At 48.0% G+C, this 15,458-nt stretch overlaps 2 protein-coding genes across 10 annotated transcripts in view; one reads left to right on the top strand and one right to left on the bottom strand.

Annotated features, from left to right (window-relative positions):
* The first annotated feature begins 490 nt into the window (after positions 1–490).
* On the top strand, positions 491–4,726 carry MSTO1 (misato mitochondrial distribution and morphology regulator 1). 2 transcript variants are annotated; one of them, XM_082353226.1, is made up of 14 exons: positions 491–649; positions 762–897; positions 1,401–1,470; positions 1,566–1,641; positions 1,904–1,958; positions 2,045–2,183; positions 2,350–2,467; positions 2,545–2,679; positions 2,787–2,939; positions 3,240–3,371; positions 3,445–3,629; positions 3,858–3,962; positions 4,052–4,164; positions 4,459–4,726. In XM_082353226.1, exons 1-14 carry the CDS (start codon positions 566–568, stop codon positions 4,671–4,673), a joined length of 1,716 nt encoding a protein of 571 aa, XP_082209352.1. In that variant the 5' UTR covers positions 491–565; the 3' UTR covers positions 4,674–4,726. The 2 variants fall into 2 exon arrangements, with proteins under 2 accessions (XP_082209352.1, XP_082209353.1); XM_082353227.1 differs by lacking the exon at positions 4,459–4,726 and having other exon boundaries at positions 3,827–3,962; positions 4,052–4,165.
* A 2-nt stretch (positions 4,727–4,728) lies between these two features.
* Positions 4,729–15,458, bottom strand: part of GON4L (gon-4 like) — a 91,737-nt gene continuing 81,007 nt past the window's right edge. For 4 of the 8 annotated variants that reach the window (XM_082343092.1, XM_082343094.1, XM_082343098.1 and 1 more), the window contains 8 exons: positions 14,604–14,747; positions 9,630–9,773; positions 9,408–9,527; positions 8,110–8,223; positions 7,337–7,547; positions 5,853–6,480; positions 5,658–5,760; positions 4,729–5,251 (listed from right to left, as the gene is read on the bottom strand). In XM_082343092.1, coding sequence (XP_082199218.1) covers positions 5,102–5,251; positions 5,658–5,760; positions 5,853–6,480; positions 7,337–7,547; positions 8,110–8,223; positions 9,408–9,527; positions 9,630–9,773; positions 14,604–14,747 — 1,614 coding nt within the window. In that variant the 3' untranslated portion in view covers positions 4,729–5,101. Of the gene's footprint in view, positions 5,252–5,657; positions 5,761–5,852; positions 6,481–7,336; positions 7,594–8,109; positions 8,224–9,407; positions 9,528–9,629; positions 9,774–14,603; positions 14,748–15,458 lie in introns of those variants that run through there. The other 4 variants (XM_082343093.1, XM_082343095.1, XM_082343097.1 and 1 more) reach the window with 4 other exon arrangements.

The raw sequence follows: 15,458 nt of genomic DNA, 5'->3' as shown, positions 1-15,458 counted from the left end.
AGATAGACAGACAGACAGACCGAGCCAGTCCACAGGGTTAGAAGTCAGGAAGGCTGTTTTGGACAGGAAGGAGAGGACACGTGAGGCTTTAGGGTAGCGTGTAGTTTTCTGGCAAGGTTTTATTTTTTGCCTGAGTCGCTATTAGCCAGCATAAGTATCCTGTGAAAAAAGACACAACAGCTGCAAGAGCCGTCAGGTAGGAGTAGGTAGGAGAATCTTTAGTGAGCCGCGCCAGGGACCCCACGGGGGATGCAAAGAACCCAGCGTCAAGAACGCTCCGGCATGGCACTTGAGCCCTGGTGCCCAAAACTTCCGGTCTGCGCCACTGTGCCCCGCCCCTCGACAACGACGACTGATAAGCAAGACTGTTCCACGCCAGGAAGAGGCGGGGTATGAGGACCGGTGTCATTAAAGCCCAACGAATCATTTATCCTATGGGAAAGGATGTGTTTATGGGCCAATAGGACGCCGGGAATAAGGCCCTACCCACAAGCCTGCTGAGCCAATCGGCAAGGAGCAGCGGGTGGGCAGGCTGTGGCTGTGCTACCCCGCGGAGCCGCGCAGCATGGCGGGCGGGGCCCGGGAGGTGCTCACTTTGCAGTTGGGACATTTTGCGGGTTTCGTGGGAGCGCACTGGTGGAACCAGCAGGTAAGGTCTCTCTGGACGGCTGCCTCAGCTGAACCTTTCCGGATCTCCAGACCTTGTTTCCGGCCTGTTCCTCTCGCCACCCGAGTCCAGTCCTTCCTCTGTGCCTCCCCAGGATGCTGCGCTGTGCAGGCCGACCGATGCCAAAGAACCGCCGGGAGAGCTGTGCCCCGACGTCCTGTACCGGACCGGCCGGACGTTACACGGCCAAGAGACTTACACACCGAGACTCATACTCATGGATCTGAAGGGTTAGGTGGTGGCTGGAGTCAGCCGATTCCCGGTGTTCCCCTTCACGTGTGGAGTCTCTAGCATCCGTTCGCTTCAAGATCCTTGACCCCGACTATACTAGGCTGAAGGACCAGAGATGAGGAGCCATAGGGAGAGCTAACCACAGTATGCCAACACCTGAGGGGATGCAAGAAAGCAAAATTTTATTCCGTTCAAGAGCTATCTCTGGAATGGGCTACTTGTCCCTAGACACAGTGAGATGTTGAACTGTGGCGCTCCCGTAGAACCACTGGGTGTGGTCTTTGCCCAGGTCCCAAAGCTAAGGACTAAGCTGGGAAATGAAGGATGGAATCTACATTCTCCTAGGCAAGGGTTTTTTTCAACCCATGTCTAATCAAGAAAGCTTGGAAGGGCCAAGTGCTGGAGTGATGATGACAGCAGGTTGTCAGGTGATCAGAGGAAGGTTAGCTGAACGATGGGAGGGACAGGGCTTTACCTAACATTGTCTGTTATTTTTGTACAGGTAGTCTGAGCTCCCTAAAACAAGAAGGTGGACTCTACAGGGACAAACAGCTAGATGCTGCAATAGCATGGTACTTGTGATGTTTGGAGAGGAGTTGGGAAGGAGCACAGGAAGCTGGAGAACTCAGGGAAACTGACACTAAGATCAATCTCCAATTTCTTTCAGGCAAGGGAAGCTCACCACACACAAAGAGGAACTCTATCCCAAGAACCCTTATCTCCAGGACCTCCTGAGTGCAGAGGTGAGGGCCTCTGCCCTGAACTTTTAAGCCCAGTGCTACAACCAGAGTGCCTCCACTGGGGCAGAGAAAAAGAGAATTTTAGCCATCTTAAATGCCCTAGAATGGTATTTTGAGGAAAAGCACTTTTTTCTCCTACTAAAGGACTGTGAGTACGTGAACGGAAAGGAGGTTGTAGGGTGTGGCCAGCAAAATCAGGGAGGATAAATCAACTTTTGCGTCTAGACGGCCTGGACCTAAATGTAGATTTTCTCATCCCTCCCAGGGAGTGCTCAATAGTGATGGTATCTGGAGGGTCAAATCCATTCCCAATGGCAAAGGTGAGACTTCTCCAGATACTGCAAAATGGGGAATGGGGCAGATCAGGAACATGGAGAAAGGTACGTTTCCTCTACTTTTTCTTCAGGTCCCCCACCATTCACCACCGCTACAACTCCAAAACCAGTTATCCCCACAGAGGGCAGCATCAGAGTCTGGTCAGACTTTCTCAGAGTCCATCTCCATCCCCGAAGCATCTGTATGATTCAGAAGTACAACCATGATGGGTATGGAGGGCCCCAGAGGCTGTGAGGCAAGAAACTGGGTCCCCACTAATGTTGGATGAGGCTCTTGAGGCCATCTTCCCTGCCCTCCTCCAATACAAGAGCTCTTGGGCGGAGGGATGGAAGTGGGGGAGTCCTGTAAATCCTGGACTGTGTTTATGCATGGCAGGGAAACAGGTCGCCTGGAGGCTTTTGGCCAAGGGGAGAGTATCCTGAAGGAACCCAAGTACCTGGAAGAGCTGGAGGACAGGCTGCACTTCTACGTGGAGGAGTGCGACTACCTACAGGTAGCTGCGTGGCGTGGCGGGCACTTGGGTAGAAACTCCCCTCATCCTGCCGACTTTCGCCATTCACCTCTCTCCAGGGCTTCCAGATCCTGTGTGACCTGCACAATGGCTTCTCTGGGGTAGGCGCCAAGGCCGCAGAGTTGCTACAAGACGAGTATTCAGGGCGGGGAATAATAACCTGGGGCCTGCTCCCTGGTCCGTACCGCCTCGGGGTGAGTAGTTCTTGTGGGGAGAAACGGTCACAGGGTAAGGAGGGAGAAATGAGGATAGCCCAGTGAGAAAGTTGCTTAAAACAAACTACTCTCATTTCTTTCACCAGGAGCCCCAGAAAAACATCTACCGTCTGTTAAACACAGCTTTCGGTCTGGTGCACCTGTCTGCTCACAGCTCTCTGGTCTGCCCCTTATCCTTGGGTGGGAGCCTGGGGCTGCAACCTGAGCCACCTGTCAACTTCCCTCACCTGCAATATGATGTAAGGCTCGATGCTCTCGTTCTGACTGCAGCTAGTGACAGGGCAACACGCACACGGCACGCACGCGCTCGCCGAGTCAGCCTTTATCTGCTACTGGCTCTATTCTTGAAGCCTCAGCTTGAACTCGGCTCTGATGTGGCCTCTTAGATGACACTGTCCTATGCTTATCCAGCCCTGGGCCAAACACACCCCTGCTTTGTCCCAAAGCCTGCGGGGGGCCTCTCTGCCATTACTATTCTGCCTCCACACTCTTTTCCACACCCAGAAAGCCAAGTGCTCTTCTCTGTATCCTCTTTACAGGCCGCTCTGCCCTTCCACTGTGGCGCCATCCTGGCTACAGCCCTGGACACAGTCACTGTTCCTTATCGCCTATGCTCCTCGCCAATTTCCATGGTTCATCTGGCTGATATGCTGAACTTCTCTGGGAAAAAGGTATTAAGCTTTGTGAGGAGATGGGTCAGAGCTGAGAAAAAGCTCTGTAACTTGATTTCTTCCTTATCTTTAGGTGGTCACAGCAGGAGCAACCATCCCCTTCCCCTTAGTTCCAAGCCAGTCCCTCCCTGATACGCTGATGCAGCTTGGAGAGGCCACCCCATGGACCCCACTGTCTGCATGTGGGGACCCTTCTGGAACATGCTGCTTTGCCCAGTCCGTGGTGCTGAGGGGTCTAGACAGAGCATGCCACACCAGGTGAGGGCTGGTGGTCCTTAGGAGCCCTTGTCAGACTTTTGCTTCACATCCTTTTCTCATACGTCTGGATATTCTAATGGCACTGCCCTGCTCTCCTTCCCTCTGGCCCGCTTGAAAGAAAAAAAAGACTGTGAGCATCCCGATCCAGCTGATGGCCCGAGAACCTAAGTCCTAGTTTCTCATTCGTGCTGCCACAGATTAAAGGTGGTTTTGGCTTTGTTCTGGCAGTCAGCTCACCCCAGGGACACCTCTGCCCTCCCTGCTCCACGCGTGCACCACCGGGGAAGAAGTCTTGGCCCAGTATTTGCAGCAGCAGCAGCCTAGAGTCAGGAGGTCAGTATAATGCTTGCTCCTGCTCTCCTCCCAGACCTCCGACCTCCCCTGACTTTTTCTCACTCAGCTGCTGTCCTCTTGCCCCACAGCTCTTCTCATCTGCTGCTGACTCCCTGTAAGGTGGTTCCTCCTTACCCCTACCTCTTCTCCTCAAGCCTCAGCCAGCAGGGTTTGGTTCTGGATGGTCCCCCAACAGGGGCAGGTATGTAGGAGGTGAAGAAAACCAAGAGGTTTTCAAGCATGGGAGAGTTTTACTATAACCCTTACTGGATAAAGGTACTTTGGAAATTCCCAGTTTGACGCGCCTTTATTCACTCTGTGGCTCCTGAGAGAAGTGTTCTTCCTCTGGGGTGCTGGTATACAAAGGGGAGAGCACACAAAACTTATTGAGTTTACTATACAATCAAGTTTACCAGAGGCCCAGACTTCCCTGTGTGTGCAACAGAGTCCCAAGGGTAGGACGGACCACAGGGCTCCCGTTTCTCTCCCTCTGCAGCGGTAGAGAGCATCCCAGTGCTCGGGGCCCTCTGCTCCTCTTCATCCTTGAACCGGACCCTGGGAGATTTGGCCAAAGATCTCGCCAGACTCGACCTGCGGCGCTGGGCCAGCTTCATGGACGCTGGAGTGGAACAGGATGACCTAGAGGAGACGCTGCAGGAGCTACGCAGCCTGGCCCAGTGCTACCAGAGGGGCAACAGCCTCATGGACTAAAGCTCCAAGAAAAGGAAAGAGCTAGTTTACAATAAAAACTGCTGGATGCAGGAGCTCAGTGTCTTGGGACTGGCTACACCAACATACACATTTATTACATTTAGAAACACTGTGATCAGATCACACAACAATAAATATGTACCACCAGACAAAAAAGGAAATAAAAAAACACACAGAAAAGGAACTGAGCTGCACTCTCCCTCAATGCTCTTTACAACGTAGATTTCTAAGGTCTCCATAAAAGACACACAGGATGGCAGGGCCATCCAACCCCAGCCTGCCATTGTCCTTGTCCCTGGCCCCCTGCTCCCCCAGCTCCTCATACTGAGCTCAAGGGTTTTACAAGCAAAGTACAGCCACCCTTCCCCCGATCAGGGTGCCTGTTGGATTCGATCCTGTGCAGATGACACCCTCACGCTCCCAGGGTCTCACTCATCCAGCTCTTCCTCAGACAGAAGGTCCCCGTGGTCAGACAGCTGGTCTGTATTGCTGGTACTGGTGGCATCGTCCTCATCCTCGGAGCTGGCCTCGCAGGCTGTGTGGAAGAGCTGCATGAGTTCTCGAAAACGATGGGAAACCTAGGAGGAGAGAAGGAGGCTTGCATTCACCTTTCTTAAGTTAGTAACATTTTAACATTTACTAAGCACTATATCCCAATCTGAACAATCTCGTTTGTTCTACACAGTAAGGCGGTGAGGGCTGTGCCCTCCTTATAGATAAGGAAACTCGGGTTAAAAGGCTAAACATTTTGCCCAAAGTCACATTCCTTCTAAAAACAAAACTAGAATGCAATCCCTGGGGCTTCTACCTCAAAATTCAATGCCCTCTCTCTTCTAGAGCCACGACTAACCGAGCTGACAAGTCAAGGTCTTCCTCAGGGCAGACCTTTATAATCACCAATCACCTCTTAGCTGGCCAACCTGTCCTCTTCCTTTCCTTGGTTCCTCTGGAGCTTGAAGCTCTAGCAGGGTTTCCCCTACTTACCTCAGTAGGGGTCTTATTTCCCAGCTGCTCGGAGATGACGCTAAAAGTCTGCGGCTGTGCTCCTTGCTCCTGGCACATGGTCAGAATCACGCGGTCAGCTTCCCTGGAATCCACATAAGGCAATTAATCTGAATCAGTAACGTGGGTGTGTTCCATGCACTTTCCAAACACGCTCCCACATCCATCCCCACCTACCTTGTCCACAGGACAACCTTTTCCCCCGTGGAGCTGACCTTGCTGTTGTTGGCACACACTGTAGCTTCCGTGGCCTTCGTCTGCGGCTCCCCCACTGGACCCTTGCCCTGTATTCCACTGTCTTTAGCCAAACCTCCTCTAGGGGCTTTGGGAGAAGTCTCTGAGGTGTCAGTTCCTGATGAAGAAGATTCATGGACAGGAGACACCCCGTCCGCTGTCACCCCAGCTCTACTGGAAGGCAGCCAGCTCTCCTGAGTATCTGGTTTCCCAGACACCTGTCTCCCCCCTAAGTCTCCGGTCCTTGAGGAAACAGGACTCGGGAAGGAAGCAGGGGGTTCAACGGTTCCAGACAATTTCTCAGTTTCTGAAGCATTCCAGACCAGCATGGAAGCCTCTGACTCACGCCCTGGCTTATGGCCCTCGCCCTCATCCTGAAGTCTGGGGGATGCCACGGGGCAGGAGAGAACCTCAGGCCCAGCCTGGTTACTCCTAACAGCGCACAGCACAGTTCCGGTTTTGGAGGGAAGCTGAGGAGTCTCTGGTGAGCAGGGCGGTGGGCCATCGAGGAGGAGCTGGTCTGTAAAAGTCACTTCTTGAGGAGACAGCAAAGTGCTCCCTGCTGCCAATCCTGTTTAGGAGGAAAATAAGGATCTAAGGGTATGGACAGGGTCACAATGCATCTAAGGACTACAAATTACCATGCGGTCACTCTGGCAAGCTACCGTGATAAAGTTCTAAGGTCCAAGAGTGAGGTGAGGGGGGGGGGGGCGGCTAGGGTCGCTTATATAAAGATATGAAGTCTGACTGCCAAAGCTGAGAATGGCTGAGGCTTTAGAATGCAGACCATAGAGGATCTGGAGACAAGGGGAAGGGGTTCAGGAATGGGAACACAAGAAGAAAATGCTGGGACTTCCTGGTGGTGCAGTGGTTAAGAATCCGCCCGCCAATGCAGGGGACACGGGTTCGAGCCCTGGCCTGGGAAGATCCCACATGCCACGGAGCAACTAAGCCCGTGAGCCACAACTACTGAGCCTGCGCTCTAGAGCCCACGAGCCACAACTACTGAAGCCCGTGCGCCTAGAGCCCGTGCTCCGCAACAAGAGAAGCCACCGCAATGAGAAGCCCGCGCACCGCAAGGAAGAGTAGCCCCGCTCGCCGTAACTAGAGAAAGCCCGTGCGCAGCAACGAAAGCCCAACGCAGCCAAAAATAAATAAATAAATTTATATTTTTTTTTTAAAAAAGAAGAAAATGCTGGATCGTGTTGATTTGTAGCACTCTTATTTCTGCAAGAGGATTGGGGCCACAGGAAAGAAAATTAAGGCTGGACAGTAAGGATTTCCTACTGGTTTATTAGTAAAAGAGGTGGTAGTCCATCCCTGAAAAGACTAATATTATCCAGGCTCAAAGACGTTCTTGCTTGAAGTATGTGCGAATGAGACAGAAGTAAAGGGAGCAAGGCTGGCTGGGCAGCTGGATGACTCACCTGGAACAGGCGTCTCTCCCTTCCTGGTACTCCTGCCAGTCCTGCTCTGGGTTGCCTCAGTGCTTTCTCGCTCCTCTGGGGCTTCCTCCTCCATCACGTCCTTGCCCTGCCCAGCTTCCTTAGCACCAGGCACAGGACTGGCCTCTCCGTGGGGGCTGCCGCCCACCAACTCATGGGGATCCTTGCTCTTGTAGGATTTGCTGTCACAGACCTGCAGGGATGGCCTTCTGGGTCAAGGGTCTCCGGACCTTTTTTGTCTTAGGGGCCGACCAAAGGAAGATCAACCCTGCCATGATGCTCAGCAAGTCAACCAACATGCATGCCCGCTCCAACAATTTTAAATGGCCCAAAAAAGAGGGCTGGATTCTACCAATCCTCTAACCAAGGACTGTATTTCTGCTGCCAACCAACCCTACTTTAGAGAACCAGCATTACCTTTAGGCTATTTCCTCACACAGGTTTGTTTCATTAAAAAAAAAAAATCTAAGAGGGAAATATATGAACTGGTTGATTCTTCTCTATTCCAAAAGCTTCACCTACAAGATTCTCTTTAAAAAGCAAAATCCATTATACATATATTTGTAAAGAGTCTATTTATTTTGCATACACACACTAATGTGTATGTATACAGCATATTACTTATCCACATGTAATCTTTTTAGGAATTCAATAAGGTACACATCTGTGGTAGCAAACAATACCCCAAACAGCAAGGCAACCTGGGGGTTGGCCTAGGCAGCTCCGATACCCCTTGGTACCAGTTCCCTCCTCACCTTGCTGCTGCAGTGGCTACAACTTCTCCTCTTGCTCTTCTTCATCTTGGAGTCAGGACCTCCCTCATGGCAGGAGCAGGCACAGTCCTTGGCCCCATCTGGCCACTCAGCCTCCTAGGAGACACTTGGGCTTGGTTAACTGCCAAGCATTCTTGGTACCAATAGAGGGAGCTAAGTTGTGAGCCATCTGAACAAGCCCGCCCCCTGACCCCCTCCCCCGCTTCCTTTCTCTTTCATTATACATCATCTCTTCACGTTGCCTGGGGAAATCAATGCCCAAACTCAATTAAAGCCTACTATGAATCCCTGAAACAATCCGTAAATGACCCAAAGACTGACATATCCCAATTGCCCAGATGTTTCAAGAAATACTTAAGTGAAACATAATCTGAGGCAAAGTCACTGGAGAGCTCCCTCATGAGATACGATCTACTCACTCGTCTGTCTTTGTTTCTGTCTCCCTGTGCCTTGAGCTCTCCCCTCTCCTCCAATCCCCTTGAGAGAGGGCTTTGTACATATGGAAGGCTCACTCAATGATACTCTCTGTTCAACAAACCCAAGACATAAGTACCATTATTATCCCCACTGACAATGAAGAAACTGAAACAAAGAGAGATTAAATAAATTGCCCAAGGTCATTCAGCTACTAAGAAGCAGTTTTCCCGAAGAAAGAGTACAAGCAAGACACGTAGTAAAGGGAAATGGACTAAAAAGACTACTTCTTGAAGAGCAATAGACAGCAGTGAGTACAAGCTGACTCTGGAGCCGGACAACGTGGGCTCAGATCCTAGCACTGCCCCTGATTAAACATGAGACCTTGGCAATGGCCCCTCTCTGCAATTCAGTTTCCTTTTCTATAAAATGCAAACAAGAGCAATCTTTTCATAGGGTTATTGTGAGAGTTAAACGAGTGAATAGTCCACGTAAAATACAAGAGACACGCGATACTTTGGAACACAGCTCAGTATTAGCTGTTGTCATTATTATTAAAATGAGGAATCCCGGTTCTATTTTTTTCACAAGAACAGAAAGGAAGAAGACCCAACGACAAGAGAAATAGCTCTGAGCTAGAGAAACAGATCCTTCTAATGAGGCAATCATGGGTGGGACCTCTTCAGCAGCTGCACCGTTCTTCCCATGGGCTCTGCATGTCCACAGCAGCCTGACCTTTGGTTCCTGCTCCATGACTGCCTCAGATCACAGAGGCTTTTGCACCACCCTAAGCCAGAGGACCACTCAGACAGAAAACTCAAGGCTTGATTCATGAAAGATGGATAATCCCCAACAACCTGGTGTACCTTATCATGATTTTGGACCCCAATCTCTTTTCTTCTTTTGTTCTTTGAGGCTGTGGGTATCTTGGGAGGTTCCTCTTCCTCTTCCACATCAGGCAGTACCACTTCTTCAAAGCCATCAAACTGGGGAGGAGTTGGTGCCACTCAACACAGACTCTGGGCAGATATCCCTCCTACACATGGCCTTCCCCCTTCACAACCCTACAGCAGCCTCACAGCCTGTACCTCATACTCTTTCTCCTCAGTCCAACTGATCTCTTCAAAGTCACCCATACGGCTAGCTGCTGGGCGCAGATGGTCAAAGAAGATGGAGAACTCATCCTGTAGGTGGTCATGGCCTTTGAGGAGCTGCCACATCTGTGTCTTGAGCTGGGGAGAGTTGCAGAAGGAAAGATGAAGTCTCCAGAGCCTCTCTAGGCCACCATTCCAAATCAATCCCACATACTTCTGGGTTCTACTTTCCTAGTTAACTGGGAGACACACAGAAGCCTCTCTTTGATAACTAAGAACTCTTAAACTTCCTCTCCCTCCTTACTTGCCTACAAAGCAGGGGTATAGGCAGACCTCGTTTTAGTGTCTTTGCTTTACTGCACCTCACAGATACTGTGTTTTTTACAAATTGAAGGTTCGTGGCAACCCTGTGTCGAGCAAATCTATCAGGACCATTTTTCCAACACCATTTGCTCATTTCATGTCTCATTGTCACAGTCTGGTAATTCTCACAGTATTTCAAAATTGTTCATTATTATTATATTTATTATGGCGATCTGTGATCAGTGATCTTTGACATTACTACTGTAATTGTTTGGGGGCACCATGAACCACACCCATATGAGAAGTGAACTTAAAAGATAAAACACTGTATGTGTTCTGACTACTCCATCGACCGACTGTTCCCCCATCTGTCTCCCTCTCCTTGGGACTCCCTATACCCTGAGACAATTAGGCCAATTTCAGTTGAACACTTAGGCCCTACAAAGCCTCAAAGTGTTCAAGTGAAAGGTATAGTCGCACATCTCTCACTTTAAATCAAAAGCTAGAAATGATTAAGGTTAGTGAGGAAGGCATGTCTAAAGTCGAGACAGGCCAAAAGCTAGGCCTCTTGTGCCAAACAGTTAGCCAAGCTGTGAAAGCAAAGGAAAAGTTAGTGAAGGAAATTAAAAGTGCTACTCCAGTGAACACACAAATGATAAGAAAGTAAAGCAACCTTATTGCTGATATGGAGAAAGTTTTTGTAGTCTAAGATCAAACCAGAATATCAAACCAGTGACAACATTCCCTTAAGTCAAAGCCTAATCCAGAGCAAGGCCCTCTCTTCAGTTCTATGAAGGCTGAGAGAGGTGAGGAAACTGCAGAATAAAATTCTGAAGCTAGAAGAGGTGGTTCATAAAGTTTAAGGAAAGAAGCCATCTCTACAACATAAAAGTGCAAGATGAAGAAGCAAGTGCTGATGTAGAAGCTACAAGTTATCCGGAAGATCTAAGATAATTAATGAAGGTAGCTACACTAAACAACAGATTTTCAGTGTACAAAAAGCCTTTTATTGGAAGAAGATGCCATCTAGGACTTTCACAGCTAGAGAGGAGAAGTCAATGCCTGGCTTCAAAGCTTCAAAGAAGGGCTTCCCTGGTGGCGCAGTGGTTGAGAATCTGCCTGCCAATGCAGGGGACACAGGTTCAAGCCCTGGTCTGGGAAGATCCCACATGCCGCGGAGCAGCTGGGCCTGTGAGCCACAATTACTGAGCTTGCGCGTCTGGAGCCTGTGCTCTGTAACAAGAGAGGCCGTGATATTGAGAGGCCCGCGCACCGCGATGAAGAGTGGCCCCCGCTTGCCACAACTAGAGAAAGCCCTCGCACAGAAACAAAGACCCAACACAGCCATAAATAAATAAATAAATTAAAAAAAAAAAAAAGCGGGCTTCCCTGGTGGCGCAGTGGTTGAGAATCTGCCTGCCAATGCAGAAGACACGGGTTCGAGCCCTGGTCTGGGAAGATCCCACATGCCGCGGAGCAACTGGGCCCGTGAGCCACAACTACTGAGCCTGCGCGTCTGGAGCCTGTGCTCCGCAACAAGAGAGGCCACGACAGTGAGAGGCCCGCGCACCGCGATGAAGAGTGGCCCCCGCTTGCCACAACTAGAGAAAGCCCTCGCACAGAAACGAAGACCCAACACAGCCAATAAATAAATAAATAAATAAAATAAATTTAAAAAAAAAAAAAAAAGCTTCAAAGAACAGGCTGACTCTCTCTTGTTAGGGGCTAATGCAGCCAGTGACTTTAAGTTGAAGCCAATGCTCATTTACCATTCCAAAAATCCTAGGGTCCTTCCGCATCATGCTAAATCTACTCTGCCTCTGCTCTTTTAAATGGAACAACAAAACCAGGATGAAAGCACATCTGTTGACAACATGGTTTACTGAACATTTTAAGCCCACTGTTGAAACCTACTACTCAGGAAAGAGTCCTTTTAAAATATTACTGCTCAGTGACAATGCACCTGGTCACCCAAGAGCTCTGATGGAGATGTACAACGAGATTAATGTTGTTTTCATGCCCACTAGCATAACATCCATTCTCCAGCCCATGGATCAAGGAGTAATTTTGACTTTCAAGTCTTAGTACTTTAGAAATACATTTCATAAGGCTACAGCTGCCACAGATAGTGATTCCTCTGATGGATCTGGGCAAAGGAAATTGAAAAGCTTCTGGAAAAGATTCACCATTCCAGATGCCATTAAGAACATTTGTGGTTCATGGGAAGAGGTAAAAATAGTCAACATTAACAGGCATTTGGAAGAAGTTGATTTCAACTCTCACAGATGACTTTGAGGGGTTCAAGACTTTAGTGGAGGAAGTAACTGCAGATGTGGTAGAAACAGCAAGAGAACTAGAAATAGAAGTGGAGCCTGAAGATGGGATTAAATTGCTGCAATCCCATGACAAAACCTGAACAGATAAGGAGTTACTTCTTGCAGATGAACAAAGAAAGTGGTTTCCTGAAATGGAATCTACTCCTGGTGAAGATGTTGCGAAGATGTTGTGAAGATTGCTGAAATGGCAACAAAGGATTTCGACTATTACACAATAATACTACATAATATTACATAAACTTAGTTGATAAGGCAGTGGCAAGGTTTGAGAGGATGACTCCAATTTTTTTTTTTTTACATTTTTGATCCATTTGGAATTTTTTCTGGTATAAATGTGGTAGGGTTCCAACTTGATTTTTTTTCTTTCCTTCAGTTAATTACCCAGTTATGTCAACATCATTTATTTAACAACCCATCTTTTCTCCCACTAGTTTGGGATGCCACTTTCATCAAATATCAAATTCCCATATATATTTGGGTCTGCTTCTGGACTTTCTATTCTCATCCATTAATCTGTGCACATGACCACACTGTATTGACTATTGTAGTTTTGTAACATCTGACTCCAATTTTGAAATAAGTTCTACTGTAAGTAAAATGCTATCAAACAGCATTGCAGGCTATAGAAAAATCATTCATGAAAGGAAGGGCCAATCGATGGAGCAAACTTCCTTGTTGTTTGAAACTGCCATATCCACTCCAGCCTTCAGCAACCACCACCTTGATCAGTCAGCACCATCGACACTGAGGCAAGACCCTCCGGCAGCAAGAAGATTACAACTTGCTAAAGACTCAGATGATGATTAGCATTTTTTAAAATTAATTTATTTATTTTTGGCTGCGTTGGGTCTTGGTTGCTGTGTGCGGGCTTTTTCTAGTTGCAGCGAGCGGGGCCTACTCTTCGTTGCAGAGCACGGGCTTCTCATTGCGGTGGCTTCTCTTGTTGTGGAGCACGGGCTCTAGGTGTGCGGGCTTCAGTAGTTGTGGCATGCAGGCTCAGCAGTTGTGGCTTGCGGGCTTAGCTGCTCCGCGGCATGTGGGATCTTCCCGGACCAGGGCTCGAACCCATGTCCCCTGCATTGGCAGGCGGATTCTTAACCACTGCGCCACCAGGGAAGCCCAGCATTTTTTTTTAATTGAAGTACAGTTGATTTATAGATGGTGAGCATTTTTTACTTAACGTGTGTAAATTTTTTAGAGCATAATGCTACTGCATACTTAATAGACTAAGGTATAGTGTAAACATAATTCTTACATGCACTGTGTAACCAAAAACGTCGTGTGACTCACTTTATTGCAATATTCACTCTATTGTAGTGGTCTGGGATTGAACCTGCAATATCTCCAAGGTATGCCTGTATATTTTTTTTATCGAAGTACAGATGATTTACAATGTTGTGTTAGTTTCAGGTGTATAGCACAGTGATTCAGTTTACACACACACACACACACACACACACACACATTCTTTTTCAGATTCGTTTCTCTTAGAGGTTATTACAAAATATTGAGTATAGTTCCCTGGGCTATACAGTAGGTCATTGTTGGTTATCTATTTTATACAGTGTGTGTATGTTAATCCCAAACTCCTAATTTATCCCTCCCCCGCCCCCTTTTCCCCTTTAGTAACCATAAGTTTGTTTTCTATGTCTGTGGATCTATTTCTGTTTTGTAAATAAGTTCATGTGTACTTTTTTTTTTTTTTTTTCAAGAGTCCACATATAAGCGGCATCACATGATATTTGTCTTCGTCTGTCTGGCTTACTTCACTTACTATGATAACCTCTAGGTCCATCCATGTTGCTGGAAATGGCATTATTTCATTCTTTCTTATGGCTGAGTAGTATTCCATTGTATATATATACCACATCTTCTTTATCCACTCCTCTGTCCATGGACATTTAGGTTGCTTCCATGTCTTGGCTAGGGATGCCTGTATTATTAACAGGTTTGATTCCCAGTGACACCACTCTCTATCCCTGCCTTACTGATCTCCAGCTCAGGCACCAACTCAAGGCAGAGCAAGGAAGCAACCCACTCCTCCCCATACCCCCCACCCAGACCATCACTTCCTTCCTCGAACTTCCCTTCCAGGGCACTTACAGCATTCCTAAGCCTGTGAGGAGCAGTCAGGCTTTGGTTTCAGGTGGCAACCACCCCACCCCAGTGCTTTATGCTTTAGGTAAGCCTAAAAATTCCTTGCCTTCTTCATCCCCTCCATGAAGTCCACCGCTCAGAAGCAAGAGGATATGGAATAGGTTAGGGAAGGGAGAATGAAGGGCCTAAAGCCCAGGTGACAATGGAAAGGAAGCAGGACAGGAAAGAATACCTCAGTGATCTCCTGGGGCAAGCAGTCTGTACAGCTCTGGAGGACCTTGATAATCTTTTGGTAGTGTGAGGGGTTCTCTGCAAAGCAAATTTCCAGCTGCCGAAGAAACTTGCGACTCTTCTCGAAAGCCTGCTGCTCCTCAAACTACAAGAGTGGAAAGAGGGCAAAAGAGGAGTCATCTGTACAGTGTGAGCAGGACTTGAGGGTTCTAAGCATAAGAAGCAAGAAAAATATGCTAGGGGCACGGGGAATAACAAGGCTCTGGTTTACAACTGTGAGATCATTTTGTTTTCTTTTTGGCTGCGCTGCGCAACTTGTGGGATCTTAGTTCCCCAATGAGGGATTGAACCCGGGCCCTGGCAGTGAAAGCGCCGAATCCTAACCACTGGACCACCAGGGAATTCCCTGTGAGATCTTTTTTTTTCTTAAAGACTCTAGCATCTATCCACCTTGGGTCACTGGGGTCTACCAACCCAAGAAAACTAAGATGTAAATGAAAGATTCAAGAGTTAAACATCTCAAATTGCTTACTGTTTCATGGATTGTGAGATCAGACACATTTCACGGTTTACAAAGAATTTTCACATATATACTCATTTGATCCGCATAATAATACAGGAAGAGAAGATTATGTATAATCATACCATTACCATTTAACTGCTTTAAGACTCTCAAAATAATCTCATTATATCCTTTATTCCTGTGTTTATCCATCTTGACAGACACCCAGAACTAGTGGGATATTCCTCATGTTCAGACACTTACTCTCCAACATTTCAAATGTCACCTTACCATACAGGCCTTCCCAGACCACCGTGTATAAAACTGCAACATTCTCACTATAAAGCATTATAT

The sequence above is a fragment of the Balaenoptera borealis genome (genome assembly GCF_965194805.1).
Source record: "Balaenoptera borealis genome assembly, chromosome: 1".
In the NCBI taxonomy this organism is placed as follows: Eukaryota; Metazoa; Chordata; class Mammalia; order Artiodactyla; family Balaenopteridae; genus Balaenoptera; species Balaenoptera borealis.
Note: the sequence above shows the minus strand (reverse complement) of the source record. Positions and strands in the feature narration are given on the sequence as shown.